This window comes from Alosa pseudoharengus, unplaced genomic scaffold (genome assembly GCF_046254945.1).
Source record: "Alosa pseudoharengus isolate Yale_2024_CS ecotype anadromous, Long Island Sound unplaced genomic scaffold, YU_APseudo_1.1 YU_APseudo_1.1_scf_21, whole genome shotgun sequence".
Taxonomy (NCBI): Eukaryota; Metazoa; Chordata; class Actinopteri; order Clupeiformes; family Clupeidae; genus Alosa; species Alosa pseudoharengus.
The window spans coordinates 23,512,738-23,530,237 of record NW_027468674.1 but is presented as its reverse complement, the minus strand read 5'-3'; the positions used below and the strand labels follow the sequence as shown (position 1 = coordinate 23,530,237).

General features: G+C 44.1%; 2 protein-coding genes across 4 annotated transcripts in view; one reads left to right on the top strand and one right to left on the bottom strand.

The window, feature by feature from the left end:
* LOC143137881 (putative uncharacterized protein MYH16) overlaps positions 1-7,675 on the top strand; it is a 45,407-nt gene extending 37,732 nt beyond the window's left edge. For both annotated transcript variants that reach the window (XM_076298210.1, XM_076298209.1), the window contains exons 16-23: positions 1,897-2,000; positions 2,475-2,667; positions 3,097-3,300; positions 3,766-3,891; positions 4,419-4,589; positions 5,031-5,231; positions 5,690-5,836; positions 6,667-7,675. In XM_076298210.1, coding sequence (XP_076154325.1) covers positions 1,897-2,000; positions 2,475-2,667; positions 3,097-3,300; positions 3,766-3,891; positions 4,419-4,589; positions 5,031-5,231; positions 5,690-5,836; positions 6,667-6,822 — 1,302 coding nt within the window. In that variant the 3' untranslated portion in view covers positions 6,823-7,675. The remainder of the gene's footprint in view (positions 1-1,896; positions 2,001-2,474; positions 2,668-3,096; positions 3,301-3,765; positions 3,892-4,418; positions 4,590-5,030; positions 5,232-5,689; positions 5,837-6,666) is intronic.
* Positions 7,676-7,872: 197 nt separating this feature from the next.
* gas7b (growth arrest-specific 7b) overlaps positions 7,873-17,500 on the bottom strand; it is a 47,251-nt gene continuing 37,623 nt past the window's right edge. For both annotated transcript variants that reach the window (XM_076298207.1, XM_076298208.1), the window contains 6 exons: positions 16,032-16,110; positions 14,728-14,856; positions 13,919-14,042; positions 11,406-11,485; positions 10,805-10,903; positions 7,873-10,004 (listed from right to left, as the gene is read on the bottom strand). In XM_076298207.1, coding sequence (XP_076154322.1) covers positions 9,891-10,004; positions 10,805-10,903; positions 11,406-11,485; positions 13,919-14,042; positions 14,728-14,856; positions 16,032-16,110 — 625 coding nt within the window. In that variant the 3' untranslated portion in view covers positions 7,873-9,890. The remainder of the gene's footprint in view (positions 10,005-10,804; positions 10,904-11,405; positions 11,486-13,918; positions 14,043-14,727; positions 14,857-16,031; positions 16,111-17,500) is intronic.

Sequence of the window (17,500 nt, the reverse complement as noted above, 5' to 3'; positions counted from 1 at the left end):
CACACACACACACACGTTCTCTTCAACCTATAGATCATCGCAGGAGTTATGAGTTGTCTCAACTCTATTTGTCAGCCCCCCTCAGACATTATACAACAGCACATATATATATATATATATATATCATATATAGTGAACGCCATACATCACCCTCTCAGAGTCCCCAGTAGCTCCGCGCCGTCGTCTCCTCCGCTAGGTGTTAGCCTTCTGGAGGGGGGGGGGGGGGGGTCGGGATGATCTTTCACCGGGGCCCCGGGAAGGCTGGCTGCCGGCTGAGTGATGGCCACGGGGCAGAGCAGGGGGAGAAAGCGCTGTTGGGCAGAGCACTAAATTAGCGGGGGCCAATTCGTCTGGGAGATCACGGGCCCCTGATAAGATCGCATCTCTTAGTGCTGGTGCCTGCCGAGATGGACGGCTCGCCTCAGGGCCTGAGGGGGGAGAAGCACTGACATGCTGCATGACAAGGACAGAGAGGAGGCTCTGTCTGTGTGTGTGTGTGTGTGTGTGTGAGGGGGGGGGGGGGTCTGTCTCTCTCTCTTTCTCTCTCTCTCTCTCTGTGTCTGTTTGTGTTTTGTTTTTGTATGTAAGAGAGAGAGAGAGAGAAAGAGAGAAAGAATGTGTGTGTGTGTGTGTCTGTCTGTGTCTGTGTGTCTGTGTGTGTTTATTTGTGTGTGTGTGTGTGTGTGTGTGTGTGTGTGTGTGTGTGTGTGTGTGTGTGTGTGTGTGTGTGTGTGTGTGTGTGTGCTTGTGAGAGGAGGTGGACAGAAAATAGAAAATGGAGGATCAACAATGAAAGAGAGAAAACTATGTGCGAAGGGAAAAATGATTCCCAAAATAGAAATGAAGATTGATGTAGACACCAGGATGAAATAACAGAACATAAATATAGATAAATAGATAGATAATAGATAATAAATACAGAAAATAAAGACAAAAAAATATAGTCAGAAAGACAGAGAGAGTGAGAGAGAAAAGAGAGAGAGAGCGAGAGGGAGAGAGAAAAAAAGAGAGAGAGAGAGAGAGAGAGAGCGAGAGGGAGAGAGAAAAAGAGAGAGAGAGAGAGCGAGAGGGAGAGAGAAAAAGAGAGAGAGAGCCCATTAGTTCTGCTCCAGTGGGCCACGTCTTCTCCATCCAGAGGGCTGTCTTTCATCAGCCACTCGGTGACATCTTACCCACTGTGTGTACACACTGTATCACAGGCCCATCAGGCCCATCCATCTCTGCTCTGCTCTCCATTTTCAAGTGCAGAGACTTTGTTCTCACCTTCCCCACAGACTGAACCACTTCACAGGCTACATACTGTAGATGTGGCAGGAGTCATGATAGAAATATGTGTCTGTGTGTGTGTGTGGTGTGTGTGGTGTGTGTGTGTGTGTGTGTGTGTGTGTGTGTGTGTGTGTGTGTGTGTGTACGTGAGTGTAAGTGTGTGTGTGTGGTGTGTGTGTGTGTGTGTGTGTGTGTGTGTGTGTGTGTGTGTGTTTGTGTGTGGTGGTTCGGAGTGTGTAGGAAGTTTGTGCATGGTAGAGGTCTTAACTTGCATCAGCAGACCAGCAGACAGCTGCAGTCTATGATGGCTGGCATTGAGGATCGTGGTTGTGATCGTGGCTCTAACAAACTCAATCACCCCCTTTTGTTTGACTCTGTGGGTTACTCGATTTACTCATTAAGTCATTTGTCAAAGCCACCATTTGGCACCTCACCACAGGCTCTTGGTGGAGAAGCATGATTTCATAAAAGATAAATAAAATAAAAAAAACAGCACACATTCTGACACATCTCAAACAGTGAAATAAGTGTAGACTTTGTTACTACGACCGTAGCTGCTCTATGCTGATGTTTTGCTGATCTATGATGACAGGACTGACTCCTCTCTTCTCTCCCCCTTCCCACCACCAGGCGGAGGAGACCAAGGTGCTGCGTCTGCAGGTGGAGCTGTCTCAGGTCAAAGGGGACATGGAGCGCCGGATGCAGGAGAAGGAGGAGGAGTTTGAGGCCACCAGGTACTAGCGTTCTCATCAGATCTCTTCTTTTTACTTTTCTCTCATTTTATGATAACTAAAATGGTTGAGAGCATATCCTGTTACACTGTTCACCAGAGTCACAGCTAATTAAGATGGGTGTGTTTGAGCTCGTGGCTGTCTTGAGCATTTTGCTGCAACTCATTTTCATTTTAGGAAAAATTATTTTATTTTCCTTTCACTGACTACTAAATTGGGATATTGTTTCCTATCTACTGAAATAACCCTGACATGATCTCTACTCTTTCCTTTCTGCCACAATTCCTAACGTATGCTTAACAAACACTTTCCTGGTAAGTGCTCTGCACGTGTCTCTATCTGTGTTCTCTTTACTTTGAGTGCTTTCTGTTCATGCACACCTTGAATCGAACAAAAAAAAAACAGTTGCATGAAATATAATTGTTTTACAATATGCTCAGTAAAATTGAACATCCTGTATCTCTCTATTTATTCTAGAAAGAGCCACCAGAGGGCGCTTGAGTCCCTGCAAGCTAGTCTGGACGTGGAGGTGAAAGGTCGCACTGAGGGAGCACGCCTGAAGAAGAAGATGGAGGCCGACCTGAATGACCTGGAGCTTCAGGTGGACCTACTCAACAAGAACAACACCGAGCTGATGAAGACCGTGAAGAAGATGCAGCAGCAAGTCAAGGTTGGGATCCAGCCTCTCCCATTGGATTAAATTTGAGAATCAACTGTCTCCTTATTGACTAATGAGTCAATGTTTATGTTGTAAAAGAAACATGTCTCCTAGCCAAATGAGCACTTGTAGGCTCCTCGTGCCTGCTTCATACCAGGGTACAGTATTATTCATGGCTGTGATTTCGCTCCAAAATTTGAACTCCTGAAATACAAAAAAATCTAAGAAGTTAACTTTTTTAAATGTATTTTCTGTATTTAAAAAAAAAATTAAAAAATCTTGATTCTTTTAAGGAGTGGACAGAAAAGGGAATTCATGTGGAAAAGTGAAGGGAAAGGAAGAAAAAAGAAAAGGAAGAAAAAGAAAAGAAAATGTATTCCATAAATCCAACCTAACGTAACCTAACCACACCTCCCCTCTCCTCTGCCCCCTCTCCTGCAGGACCTGCAGGCTCAGCTGGAGGAGGAGGTGCGTCAGCAGGAGGAGGCGCGGGAGGAGCGGGCCCTGCTGGAGCGCCGCTGCACCCTGCTGGCCAGCGAGAGCGAGGAGAGCCGCGTGGCGCTGGAGGCGGCCGAACGTGCCCGCAAGGCCCTGGAGACAGAGCTGCAGGAGAGCTCCGACAAGTTCAACGAGCTCAACAACCAGGTGACCCTGACGCTGCAGAATCACACCAGTTTACAGTTTGGCACCACAAAAACATCTAGGATTTCTCTTTCTCACTCTCTCTTTCTCAAATCTATTGAAATGGTGCTTTATTGGCATGAATGAATGATGCCATTGTCACCGGCTTGACATATTAGGCTATAGAATTTACATGTTATATTATTATATAGTATATGAGTGTATTTTCTTTTTGCAAGTAGTAGTGTGAATGGGGGAGGGGCAACAGAACAAACAAACAACACTGAATGTCTCACTCTTTCTCTTTCTCTCCCTCACACACATACCGGTGCACACACAAACAAACACGCATACATGCACACATACACACACACAAACACACGCACACTCACACGCACGCACACACACACACACACACACGCACACACACACACACGCACACACACACACACACACACACTTACTCTCCCCCTCTCCTCCTGCGTGCAGCTCCAGGCGGCCTGCAGTGGCAAGCGGAAGCTGGAGGTGGACCTGCAGCAGCTGAGCCACGAGCACGAGGAGCTGCAGGGCGAGCTGAGGGGGGCCGGCGACAAGATCAAGAAGGCCAACTGCGAGGTGAGACGGACCGCACCGCTCACCATACGCATCACTGACGAGACTAACTGAGACATTAGGGTTATTGAGATTAATAGTGGACGTCTCATCTGTGAGATTAATGTGGACGTCTTGGCTTTGGTAATACAAAACCTTTTTTTTTTTTTTTTTTGCTAAAGCCAAGAAGCCATTCCTTTCCTTGCCTTGTTTGAAAGGTGAAATATAAATAAAATAGCCATTTCCTTGCCTTGTCTTGTTTGAAAGATGAAATATAATGAAAGTAGCCATTTCCTTGCCTTACCTTGTTTGAAATGTGAAATATAATTAAAGTAGCCATTTTCTTGCCTTGCCTTGTTTGAAAGGTGAAATATAATTAAAGTAGCCATTTCCTTGCCTTGCCTTGTTTGAAAGGTGAAATATAATTAAAGTAGCCATTTCCTTGCCTTGCCTTGTTTAAAAGGTGATATATATATATATATATATATATATATATATATATAAGTAAACCACTGTGTCTGAAGTCTGACCACTGTGCCCATGTGCGGTAGGCGACGCGTGTGGCCGAGGAGCTGCGTCTGGAGCAGGAGCACACGCTGCACCTTGAGAGGGTGAAGAAGGGCCTGGAGGCCCAGATCAAGGACATGACCACCCGGCTGGACGAGGCCGAGCAGCTGGCCATGAAAGGGGGCAAGAAGTTCATCCAGAAACTGGAGGGCAAGGTAACAGGCACCAGTCAGTCAGTCAGATGATGGATAGAAAGTTCCGGCTCTTCTTAGGATGAGGATACCACTTCATTTTATTATGTAGATGAATGTAGATTAATTTTTTGTTGACAATTATTTATTTTTGTTGACAATTATAATATTTTAGGACTGCTTGCCAATACACACAATTTAGTCCTTTCTTATTATTCACAGATATTCATATTATTAGTTCTCAAAGCTCCTCTCTTTGTCTTAAATGGCGAATTGTTACAACATAGTGAAACTATTTCAAATCTCTATTCTGCGTTTAGTTTTTATTCTTAGCACTTATAGTAAATGCAGGTTCATCATATCAGTGTGGATGCTTCCTGGGTAGTCATCCTATGACTTTGGTGTTGTTGGCTACACGCTGCGCCAGTTTCGCCACCTTGAGTCAGTGTCAGTGTCCATGCGCAGGTGAAGGAGCTGGAGCTGGAGCTGGAGACGGAGCAGAAGCGCCACGGCGAGACGGTCAAGACGCTACGCAAGAACGAGCGGCGCCTGAAGGAGCTGCTCTTCCAGTCGGAGGAGGACCAGAAGAACCAGCTGCGCATGCAGGAGCTGGTGGAGCGGCTGCAGATCAAGATGAAGACCTACAAGAGACAAGTGGAGGAGGCGGTAAATAAGAGTTTTGTTCATCCTTCGAAACTCGGTTCCTCCTGTCATTGTGAAGCATAATTCACCAAGCATTGGATTGTTTAGCCACTAATTGGGAACGTGAGCTGGGTTAAGACCATCATGAGACAGGTTAGTTTTACTTTACTGATGATGTGTTGTTGCAGTGGCGATCCTACTCAGTACAAGATGAAACACAGGCTCTTTTTAGCTTTGGCCTGCGTTTGGAACTTTCACTCATTCCAAACATAGTGCACTATGTAATGACAGCACTGTTGCACTGTGTAGTGAATGAGTAATTATTTTGAACACAGCCTTAGTCCGTGAAGGTTCAGAGTTTCAAGGGACTCACGATTGAAGCGGTTCCTCCGCGGACAGGTAGCGTAAATACAGTCCATCAAATGGGGAGAATGTCTCGGCCTTGTGAATGAAAGTCTAAACGCTGTCTCTGTGGACACTAGGAGGAGCAGGCCAATGTGAACCTGGCCAAGTACAGGAAGACAGTGCATGAGCTGGACGATGCAGAGGAGCGGGCCGACATCGCTGAGTCCGCACTCACCAAGATACGCACCAAGAACCGCGGCAGCTTCGGAAAGGGCTACTCATCCGTAAGTCTGAGAAAATCCTCTGCCACTGATTCTCTGTTCTGCAGGACAAGTAACATTATGTCTTCATTCTTCAGTCTTCATTTCTTGTTTTTCACACGTTCATATTATAGGTTACATAATGTTGTCATATGGTTAGTTTACATAAGCAAAAAAAATAATAATACTTGAAAGTGTTGTAGTGTGTGTGTGTGTGTGTGGGGGGGGGTGGTGCTGTAATGCAAGCACCATCATCCCATAGCACATATGGGTCCAACACCCACACGGACTTCATGTCCAGCTTGAGGTCATGTCTCTGTCCCACTCTCCATCTCTCCTACTCATTTCCTATCTACTCTCCACTGTCCTATCAATGGGTGGGTTTACTGTACATGGACAGTTTTTTCTGTCATTCCGATTAAATTATTCCGAATGAGAAATTTGTGCCGTCTGTTTACATGGGGTAGGTTCTATTCCGATCAGGTGCTCTCAAGCGCTCTAGAATCTTTGATCGAAATATCTGTTGCAGCCTGAGAAGCTACAGTGGTCAACCCGACTGACCAGACTGATAACCGACTGGCTGTTCAATCGATTGAACGATTGATACTGTATACATGGCTGTTCACTCGGAATAAGAACGGAATACACCACCCTTTTCGTTACGATTAAAATTCTAATTCTGTGGGTGTTTATGTGTGTCATTTTTATTCTGATTGAGCCATTATTCTGATTTTAATCGGAATAAAAGTGTCCATGTAAACCCAATCAATAAAGGCCAGTGAATGCTGTTTGACTGTAAACGTTCTCCTGGTCCTCTTCTGGGTTTGACCTCCACTTGTATCTGTCCATTGTAGGGATACAGCACCCCCTACCCTGGGATGGTGAGGTCACCGAGCTCTGCAGGGTCAGAAGGCAGGGGTGAGAAGATCCTCAACGATGAGGACGGCGAGTCGGTCAGCTCTCTCATCCCTGCCTATCTCAACTCCCTGAAGAAGCTCATGGTGGACTAGACGTCCAGCGTCCCACCGCAAACCGTCTCAGACCAGCAAAGCAGTGAGCGCTCCGAGTGGGTGACTAATATTTCAATTACTTGCATGAGTGAAACAAATTCCAAAGTTTTTTTATGGAATGTCATAATTGTTCGTATTATAATGTTTTTTCTTACTTTGCAAGTAATTAGTACTGGTAATAGACCTCTGAATTTGCCTACAAAAAGGACCCAAAGCTGCCATTTTTGCCCATATAAGGAGATTCAGATCTCCTTCTATAGGCAAAGATGGTACCCAGATCTCCTTACATTGGCAAATATGGCACCCAGATCTCCTTATATAGGCAAAGATGGCAGCTTTGGGTCCCTTTTGTTGGCTCCATAGAACTTCAGAGGTCTATGGATCGGAGGCACTATAATGTTGCCAAATAATGTGCATGAAAACAGAAAACTTTGCCAAATAAATATTTTATAACAAATTATTCCTAAAGCATTATTACAAAGTTTATAACTATGGCCACAAATCCTTTATTAGAACATTTATTAGAAATTATTAGATCTCCTACACTTATGTAAAAAATATATAAATTCTATGTATTTATATCAATTCAAATGCTATTCCAAAAAAATATTAAAGCTATGAAAGTTTATCGCACATTGAATTCCAAGTACATTCCATGTTGTCTGTATTATTCAAGATAAATGAACTATTATTGGACCTTAAAGCTTCAAATGTGACTTTAATGCTTTTGGGGTGTCAAGACATGAAATGTATCACAAAGTGGAAACTGTTCCACTAATGCCATTGCTTAAATGATGTATCAGTATTTTTTTTGTCATTCAAAAGTATATAAATAAAATATGCTTCTCAAATGATAAAATCTGCTTTCAGTGATTTATTTGGGATCTAGAGATTAATCTAGTTGCATGAATAAATATATCATACAACTGTCTAAGAATATTAACTAATTTACTAACTAAGAACTGTCTAACTACTAACCAACTATAGCCTAGTTACTGTATATGTGCAATTATGATGTGAACACAAACACTACTAGAGGCAACGCAGATGTGGTTTTAAGTTTGAATTTAATCATTGTGTCACCAGTATAAAGCAAAACCTGAATGCAGAACATTCTCTACTTGCTGTCTTTAAATGTACAGTTTCAAATGATATTATTGTTAAGTTTCTATCAGTTTGCAGGTAAAACACTTTTGCACATCAATAGGCATCAACATGAAACAGCCACAAGTACAATGGCAAGACCTGGCATTAAGAACAAATCAAGCTGATGATTTTATTGACACAAAACAGAGAAGAAAGGGATCCAGTTAAATATCAGAAGTGAAAGAAAACAGTGTTATTTCATTCAGTATAAAAATAGGCATTGCGTAAAATAAAATCAATATATTATCTGTACCTCTTCAATTTTATACATCTTGTCTTTTCTCACCCCTGAACACACCGCTGAACCAACTGTTTCCTGTGACAAACTGTTTCTTATTACAGACTGTCAAACTAAATCTGAAATGAATTGATCGCTGGGTTGGATGTTGAGGGGATTGTTAAAAAGTTGAACACTGAACATATTATTTGCCATGGTATTTCTCCTCTTCATGATGACTAGGAGAGGACCCTTGAGTCTGACATCACTGGAAGCCACAGAGTCAATACTGAGAGTACAATGATCCTATGAGATGACTCAATGTCTCACCTACCAGACACAGACTCAATACTCTTGATTTAGTATCACAGTCAAATACTTCATCTCATATTCATTAAAGCTTTACTCACTGTAAACGCTATCACCCTGCTGTCGCTACAGTTCATTACTTCAGACTGAACAACAAAACATGTCACTACATTTTCTAATTTTGTAATCTTAGGGGCTTTGACTGCATAATGCTTCATTGTTTTCTATCATACTGATTTTCTCTTTTTTATGTTAGACAGAGAAACTTGAATAAGAAACCGGCAACTCAACGTTAGAGACATGACCATGGCAGAGAGTGCACTTAACCAGACATAAATTAAGACATCGAGATACTATATTTACAAAAGACAACCGTGAAAAGGTATGATTTCACACGCCAGAATACTGAATGCAACCATACAGTAGCTGTCATGTGATGTGCCATGACAGTACTCAAAAGCATGTCATTATCTCAGGGAACACACAGAAATAAATTTAGGCCCAGCGTTTAAAGTGTAAAAAGGACATTGCATAAACTGCAGTTTTGAAATGTCAATTTGAGGAGTTAACGTTAAACAATAAATGTATATGCAAGAGGGTTGTGAATGGCATGGCAAAGACCTGTCCGTGGGCACCGACAAGCTACGGTGGCTAAACTGGTGCCGTGATGCGGCAACAACAGATCAGTTCTTTTCCACAGTTGTTACCTTTGAAGGACATACAGTATACACACATAGACCGATGCATCACAAGTGGCCAAAGTATTTTAAGACATACTGAAATGGAAAATGAGATGTTTAGAAGGCAATAACTCAATTTGGGAACTTCATATCATAACTGTGTTTGTGGCAGGCGTAAGGTAAGGTGACCTCTGATGTGACTTGGCAAGCGGGGTGCATGATTCTTAAAAAATATTTCTGTTCACTTAATTTCAGTTTAGCAGCAGCTAGTAAGTTTGTAAGACTTTTGAATGAATAAGCAAGGTGCTACACTGTCATTATATATGTATATATTCATAGCATCAGGAAAATAGTCTCTTAACCTTTTTCAATCCTCTAAGCTGTACAAAGACACGTAGTTGTTCGTATTTATATATTTAGAGCGTATCCGCATTTTTTTTAGCGTTCCTCCTTATTTGAGAGCAGTCCTTTCTTCTGAGTGGAATTCCTTGGATATGGTTGTGCCCAAAATGTTCCCTGTAGAACCCTCCAGTGCCTTGGGAACATCACAGTCTCAAAGAGGGGCGGGTAATCAAACACTTCAGCCAATAACATCATTCATGCATCAGTAGAGTCTTCCACCGAGTTTATGTTCCAACAGTACACTTAAAGGCTCCTGCCTTCGTGTGTGTGTGTGTGTGTGTGTGTGTGTGTGTGTGTGTGTGTGTGTAGGGGGGTCATATCTGCATGTCCACAGGTCGGACTTCTCCTGTCTTGTGCTCCTTCACCCACAGCTCTCGGTCTTTGGCTGGATCGACGCTTTGTAGCAGCTTGTCCACTGGCTCTATCGTCTGCATAAAACACAAAAACAAGCACATAGGTGAGTGCAACAATGACAGCTATCAGTAGTATGGCCAAACAACAATAATCACTCTTTACAGGAAACTAAAGGTAAACTCTTGGGAAAGGTTGTTGACATTTGAGCTAAACAGACAATCAAATGCCCCCTCCTCCCCTCACAACCTACTGAAGCAACATGTTGATTGGAATAGTGTATGGTTCTGTCGAGGCCTCATCATTTCCCATTTAGAGAGCCAGGACTCGGGTGCACAAATACCAGAATTCAAAACTACATGGAGAGCTAGAGGATTGTGAGAATTTTGCAGAATTCAACAAAAAGTTAAAAGTATTTGACACTTCATCAAGGACTGCACCTTTGATCAGTCTCACTAATGTCAAATCATACCACAAGAAAGAGTTCAGCTGCCACCTAGTGGTGAATATATTAACATATTTAGATTGCGGTGGGAGGTATGGGGGAGCAAACAGTCCTTATCAAGCCATGCCTGCATTCCCTGAATTCACTAGAACTTGTCAGGAGTACAGTTTTGCCTTTCCATCAGAAATAATAGTGTCTTGGTAATCAATCAGATAGACACACTCACAAGGTTTGGAATGCATTGTGGTACAGATTTTAGATAGTTCTCGAGGATTGTATTAAACTCATTATTATTTCTACCTGAAGTACAGGTGTAGCCCCTTCAAACCTTTATTGTTGTAGGCTATGATCATATTGCGTAATATACTGTCGATGATGATTGTGTATGAATATAGTGGTGACTATTGTAGATTGTTGAAGCTGCAGACTTACGCTTTGGTTGAACATATCCGTCTCGTGCCGCAATGTTGTGTACTGACACAGGTGCTGTCGTATCATCTCCACTCTCTCTACCTCCAGCCTCTCCAGTTCCTGTGGGACAGTGACATACAGGTCAAACTGTAGGGGTCAATACCGTAAACACAGTAAACACAGAAAAGTGATAAAGTCTGAAATCTGCCCTGGTGGGAAAGACACAAAACAAGTGGAACAGCAGCAACACACAATATGAGAACAAATGACGAATCCTTCTCTCGGATTTGTCATCCCGTTAGAGATCTTTGAAGGGACAGTGTTGTGATTCACAGCCCTTTGTTTTCCAACAACAGATTCCAACTCTGTCATGTCAACGTCACCAAAATTCACGTCAAACTGTGAGCAGGAGCAGGAGGCTTTACAGACTGTCAGCTATGAGTAACAATAACACACAACTAACAAACAAACAATCAGATTACAATGTTAATGCAACTATTTTTTTTTTTTTATCAACCAATCTTGACATTTTACTTGATTATACTAAAAATATTTGTTTTGTAAGAATGACTCTGCCACAGAACAGAGTGTAAAAGCAAACTTCAGAGGAGACTTCTCTTACCAAGCTCGTGGTGACCATCTCTTCAAACCATTTGGACTGAGACTGATTGTAAAGGTCCACACATTTCATCAGCTCATCTCCTGGAAGGACACAGTAGAGGAGGTTATCGTCTACCATTAATTCTGATGTTATTGTCATTTTCTTATCACCCACTAGGGGGCGATAATGACCAATGTTTGAACTAAACCAGCTGATGCTCACTTTGAATGACATCATTACCCACTACAGACAATCCCTAATGTCAACAACATTTTATGCTTTAGTCTAGGTTTTAGTGAAATATTTGGTTACAGTTAAAATCAGTATATAAACATAATGGACCATTCATGGGAAGCTATGACACCTACACCATAACAAATTGTATTTCTCTTTGAACACAAGCCTGGCTGGAACCTCCCAATACAAGATATAATCCAGACCATTAAAAAACATTATGTGCAAAGCAAATCAGAGCACATCACATCTAACTAGCTATTTTGGTCAGTTTTGAGTGTCCTGACACTTTTTCTGTTATCCATGAGTGTCCATTGCTTCTGCCTTGAAGCTCTCAGGGATAACTGTCCCCTCTGTTTTAGCAGATGTGCTTTTTCACACCTCCTCCGCTTCTCTGAGCTCACATACCACTCACAGCCGCTACTCAGCCAACTTCCTGCCTTGGCAGAGAACTCGGCACAGAATACAAATGCACATAGGTCTCCTAAACAATGCTAAGCAGGGCAAATGGTGCACAGCTGTTGCTTTCTTTCCTCCTCCTCCATTATTATTTAATGATAACAGATTAGTATTACTTTGCCTCCCCACACATTTAACGATACCCTGCTTAAGATTTTGGGTGTACAGGGACTGAAGCAGACAATAAGAACAACAATTTCAACAGTTTATAGCGTAACATGAGAGAGTGTTTTGCACGGCAGGAGTAATGTTGCTCTGGTCACTTTCTCTGCGTGCAACAACTCCACTTGGTTCTCAAGGCTGCATCTGTTTACACTCCAGCGTCCCGTCTCCAGTGCTAACCCCTCAGCGCAAGGTGAGGTAATATGTCTGGCTGTAGCCTCCCCCATAGGCCACTCACACACCCCCACACCACCCTCCGCACAGCAACATGTGTTTGTGTTTCCAGACTCTCACACTCACTCTCTCTCTCACTCTCTCTCTCTCTCTCTCTCTCTCTCTATGACTCTTTTTAACCCCCCTTCCTCCCCCCTCTCTCCCTTTCTCCCCCTCTCTTATTTCTCTTTCTCACACACTCTCTCTCTCTCCCTCTCCCCTTCTGCTGACCCCAGCTGGACATGCCCCCTGATTAAACCGCTCTCTGCCTGGGCCAGTGGGGCGGCCCCCGGGTGGGAGCCCTGGGGAGAGAGGCTGTACAGTCCAGCAGCGCTGTGAGAACGGCTGAGCGACTCAGGCCCAACTCCAGACCTTGGACTCATACACACACGCACACACACACACACACACACGCACTGACACACACACACTCGCACGCACATGCGTGCATACACCCACACATACACACACGCACACACACGCACGTACACACGCACGCACTCACACACACACGCACGCACATGCATGCATACACCCACACATACACACACGCACACACACACGCACGCACGCACGCACTCACACACACACGCACGCACGCACATGCGTGCATACACCCACACATACACACACGCACACACACACGCACGCATGCACACACACACACACACACACACACACACACACACACACACGTACGCACATGAGTGCATACACCCACACATACACACACGCACATAGACACACGCACGCACGTGTGTGCACACATCCACACATCCACACACACACACATACACTCACGCACACTAACACACACATGCACACACACACACACACACACACACACAGTCACTTGCACATATGCACACACACACACACACACACACACACAATCTCATACTAATGCTTACAGTTACCAGGGAGCCATAAATACACTGTGTCACGAATATGCACTTATGGTGGGATCGTTTGACTGAAAATTATTCTCCTCACTGCCTGGTCAGATTTCTCTTCTTTGCATGTGGTTCCGTTTCATTGAAAGCTTCACATGACAATCCTCTGTCTGAGTAACGGATCCATGACTTGCTCTAGAACCCTCTCCCATAATAACAAGCCACTGAGAGACTTGCATTCAAGTGGGCCTTTTGAATGGGTATACCAATTCAAGAACTTTAAATGAACCTCAGTCTGAACCGACTGTGGTTCTTTTCGGAAAACTTTCTTTGGGAACTCTCTTTTATCAGGTCAGCCTCAAGGATCCTAGCAGCTGATCTAAAGTTGTGCCAGCTCATATTACTCACGAAAAAAAAACCCATCAGATATTTTCCAGCCAGGTGAAATTCCGACCTTGTGCCAACGCAGTAGCAACTCCTATAATTTTTCTCAAAGTGCAGCCAGTCAGTCTTCCGGTGCTATTTGTTATCTACAGCTCAGGTCGTGGTGCTCTACTGCCGATGATGACTCACCTGCTTGCGTGGATTTCCTGCGAGCTTTCTTAATGTCCTCCTCGATCTTGGAGCTCAGCTTGATTTCCAGCTGCTGGGTCTTGACTTCTAGATCTTTCTGTCGGTCTGCGAGGGCCTTTCGGGCCTGACACAAAAGAGAGAATAAGGATAATCCGTTTCATAACCACACTACTAATTCCTTTTATTTAGCTGATGTTGATGTGGCTGGTCTCTCCGCTGGGACTCACACTCTGTGACGTGAGGGCCAAGTCAGGGTCGAGGACCCGGCTCGTGTTCAGGTCCAGTTTGGCCTGACCCACGGCAGACATGTGTTGGATCGCACGCCCCCCCCCCCCCCCCACCTTCACGCTCTACTACTTTAAATTAATCACGTTAGTCAGGCCGGTGTGTGTCACGCAATCTCCTTTCACACCTTCTGACCTCATTGGACAATTGTGTCATTTGTTAAGAGTGAAATGGCAATCCGGGTGATTACATGCTCGATGTCAAAGTCGTGGGTGTGTGGAGGGCACCTGAGCCGATCTGCTTATTTATAGAGCCAGTGGGGGGGCCCTATTGAGACGCGAGATGGCCCACTGCTTTGGAACAACACCCTGGAATCTCAATAATTCATGTGAGGGGGGATTCTTGACATTCTAGAAGAGCAACCTGGGGAAGGGCAGAGTGCTCGGTCGCCAGGGTTACGGCTCTCTTTGAAATCTCAAATCGCTGAGAGGTGACTAGAACTGGAAATGCAAAAAAAAAAAAAAAAAACACCAGGCTGACGTCAGGAAGCCTTCTTATAGAAGTTACTAAATGGAAGCTGTTACCTTTTCGACGGCAGCGTAACGGCTGGCTAGCTGTTTTCTGAGGTCGGCGATGTGGTGATCGAACTTTTTCATGTCCTTCTTGAAGTTGTCACGAAAGGTGAGGAAGGGCTTCTCCACCTCACTCTGCAGCTGAAATCAGAGAAGCCGAATTTATCTCCAACCAGAGTCACTGAAGCGACTAAGCAGCTCCAGATTTTGGAAATAGATATAATAAGGAACACCTGGGAAATGTTTCCCGTCTGCAGCACCAGATGATTCTTAACCTAATTCTAGACGTTAATGTGAAGTATTTCACGCGGTCTAGGAAATAATTCACATATTCCAAAAGAGATATTTGTATTGGGTTCATGCATTTTGAATTTCATTAACTTATCCAAATGAGTCATGGGGCTATCTGGAACCAAAAAAAAAAAACTGATCCAGCAGATTAAGAGGCCTAGTGTCTTTGGAGAGTTTGTGTTGTAACTTAAGTGTCATTACCTCACAGCCTTGGATAACTGTGAGGATCTTCGTTTGCGCACACACACTGCCAGGGTCTACAGAGACAAGTGTGCTGCACACATCTGGTCCGACGTCTCCTTGTGTGTGTACATACTAACCATCCCCTCAACCTCCCCCAACACCCCCTCCTTTTCCCTTCGCCCAGCTGTGTTCCAGAACTTTCCTCTCGGCCAAGATAAACCTACACGTCTCATGGACAAGCAACCCCGCTCAATTGGTGGTGGCAGGAAGGCCTACAGGTTTTTCAGCACTGCTTAAATCAAATAAAATCTCAATTTCTCCATGTTATAAAGTGTGTGTAAAAGCTCACATGCACATAGTGAAATTTCACTGGCTATGCAAATGTATTTTTATCCCTGCTGTGGTGCAGAACATATTACTCGCTGCCATGACTACACATTTAATGTCCAATTCAAATTGCAATTTTAACAGCCATGACACCATTTATAGCTGAATGGAGAATTTCATCACATCTGTCTTAAAAATAGCTAGCTTTTTCACAGTGAAAATGACCAGACTATTGAATGAGCAGTCCACTTATAATAACAGCAAAAGGTTATCATTTGCCTATTTGCATCACAAAAGGCTACTTCACTCAACACCACCCATGTCAAGTGAGTGGGTTCTAATAAAAACATATAGAGGACACAATCAAGGAGACATAGTGCACCCTAATTAGTGTTCAAGGAGAGGAGAGAGAATAAATATGAAGTGGGGCCCTCTAATCCCCAATCTACACTCCCAACCCACCCCCTCCCCTCCCTCCACTCCCTTATCCTTTCTCTAACTTAGCGCCTGCTCACCTTGGAGGAGAACTTGAGGTGAACTTCGGCCTCGTCGGCCAGGCTCTTCTTCAGCTGGGCCCAGGCCTCTCCCAGAGTGCTGCAGAAGACAGATAGGGGCTTAGCGTAAGAACCTCTTCCCTCTGGAGGGGAGCCTATCGGAGGGCAGCGCAAGGTCAGCCTGCTCGCTGGCTGCCTGGACGCCCCCGCACCACTGTACTGCGAGGAGGCTACGCGGCGGACTTGGCAAGTGGACTTATTCAACACAGTGTGAAGAGGGGAATGGTGTGGGTGAGTGTTTTTTTTTAAAGACCTATGAGGGTTGTATAACTGACCCCCCCCCCCCCCCTCTTTAGTGGAGGCATTGGACTCCCTCACAGAACACATTTCAGGAAATTCATTTTCATTCAGGAAATGATGATTCAGAAAATTCATTCATCTTTATTTAGATAGATGGCTGGAAAGCATTCATAAAGCTTCACAAGTCTATATGTAGCTATTTATGGTCACGGCTACACAGCCTTATGATGTTATTGTATAGTCCTTTACATCTTCAAATTTTAGAATGGGTCACAGTTTAAGTGTTTAACCAAAAAAGTCTTCTAAATAAAGATGGATTGTGGCCTTGCTCTCACAGTGATGAGTCAAACCTTAACCTCAGGACCCTATTGCACAGATTGGCTCTTCTTGCTGGGCTAGGCATAAACAGTCACTAAGTGACCACGCAGTGACTGGACATAGACAGTGGCACAGACATCACGGTCCACCTCGCACACTTGTGATCCATTGCTGGACCGTCCCAAACATTCACAGGATATTTATTCAAAGACAATAAACTGTGGCTGCAGAGGCTCCGGCCTCACCCTGACTAGAGTACATACCGAACACTCAGACGTATACACACATCAGTCCTGCTCTTCCTGAAGGTTTTAGAACACAGGCCACATACTGTAAGCTGACATACGTTCCCTTTCACTCCACCAACTCAAAACCTGTATCATAAACTGAAGTACATTGACGGCGACGACAACAACTCCGGTCCTATGACAAAGAATATGCATTGATGTAGCATTTATCACGCATCATGCATGCTTAATAAAGCACAATCAGAATAGCCCTATGCGAGATCTGTGAGTTATGAGCTAAAACATAGACAGATCCATATGTGTGTGCTGACATGCTTAAGCTAGGCTTCCCCCAGCCGGCGTCAGATCAAACGGGGCTTTGAATGGGGCGCCGCGCGCACATCGCTGTGGAATGCAGTTCCACCGACTTCCAGCACATTCTTCTTTGGCTGCTTATCACAGGGTCACAGGCGCGCGCGTTCCAAATCAGGAAGGATACGTTCATAATGCCAGGCTTTAACCTTAACTCAAGCGTGCTCTTTCAATAGCCTCAGAGTTTTCTTTCAGGAGCTCAGTAACTCTCAAACTTAAAAAAAAAAAGCCTGATGTAGCCTACTTCACAATACATCAACACAACAAAAGCTA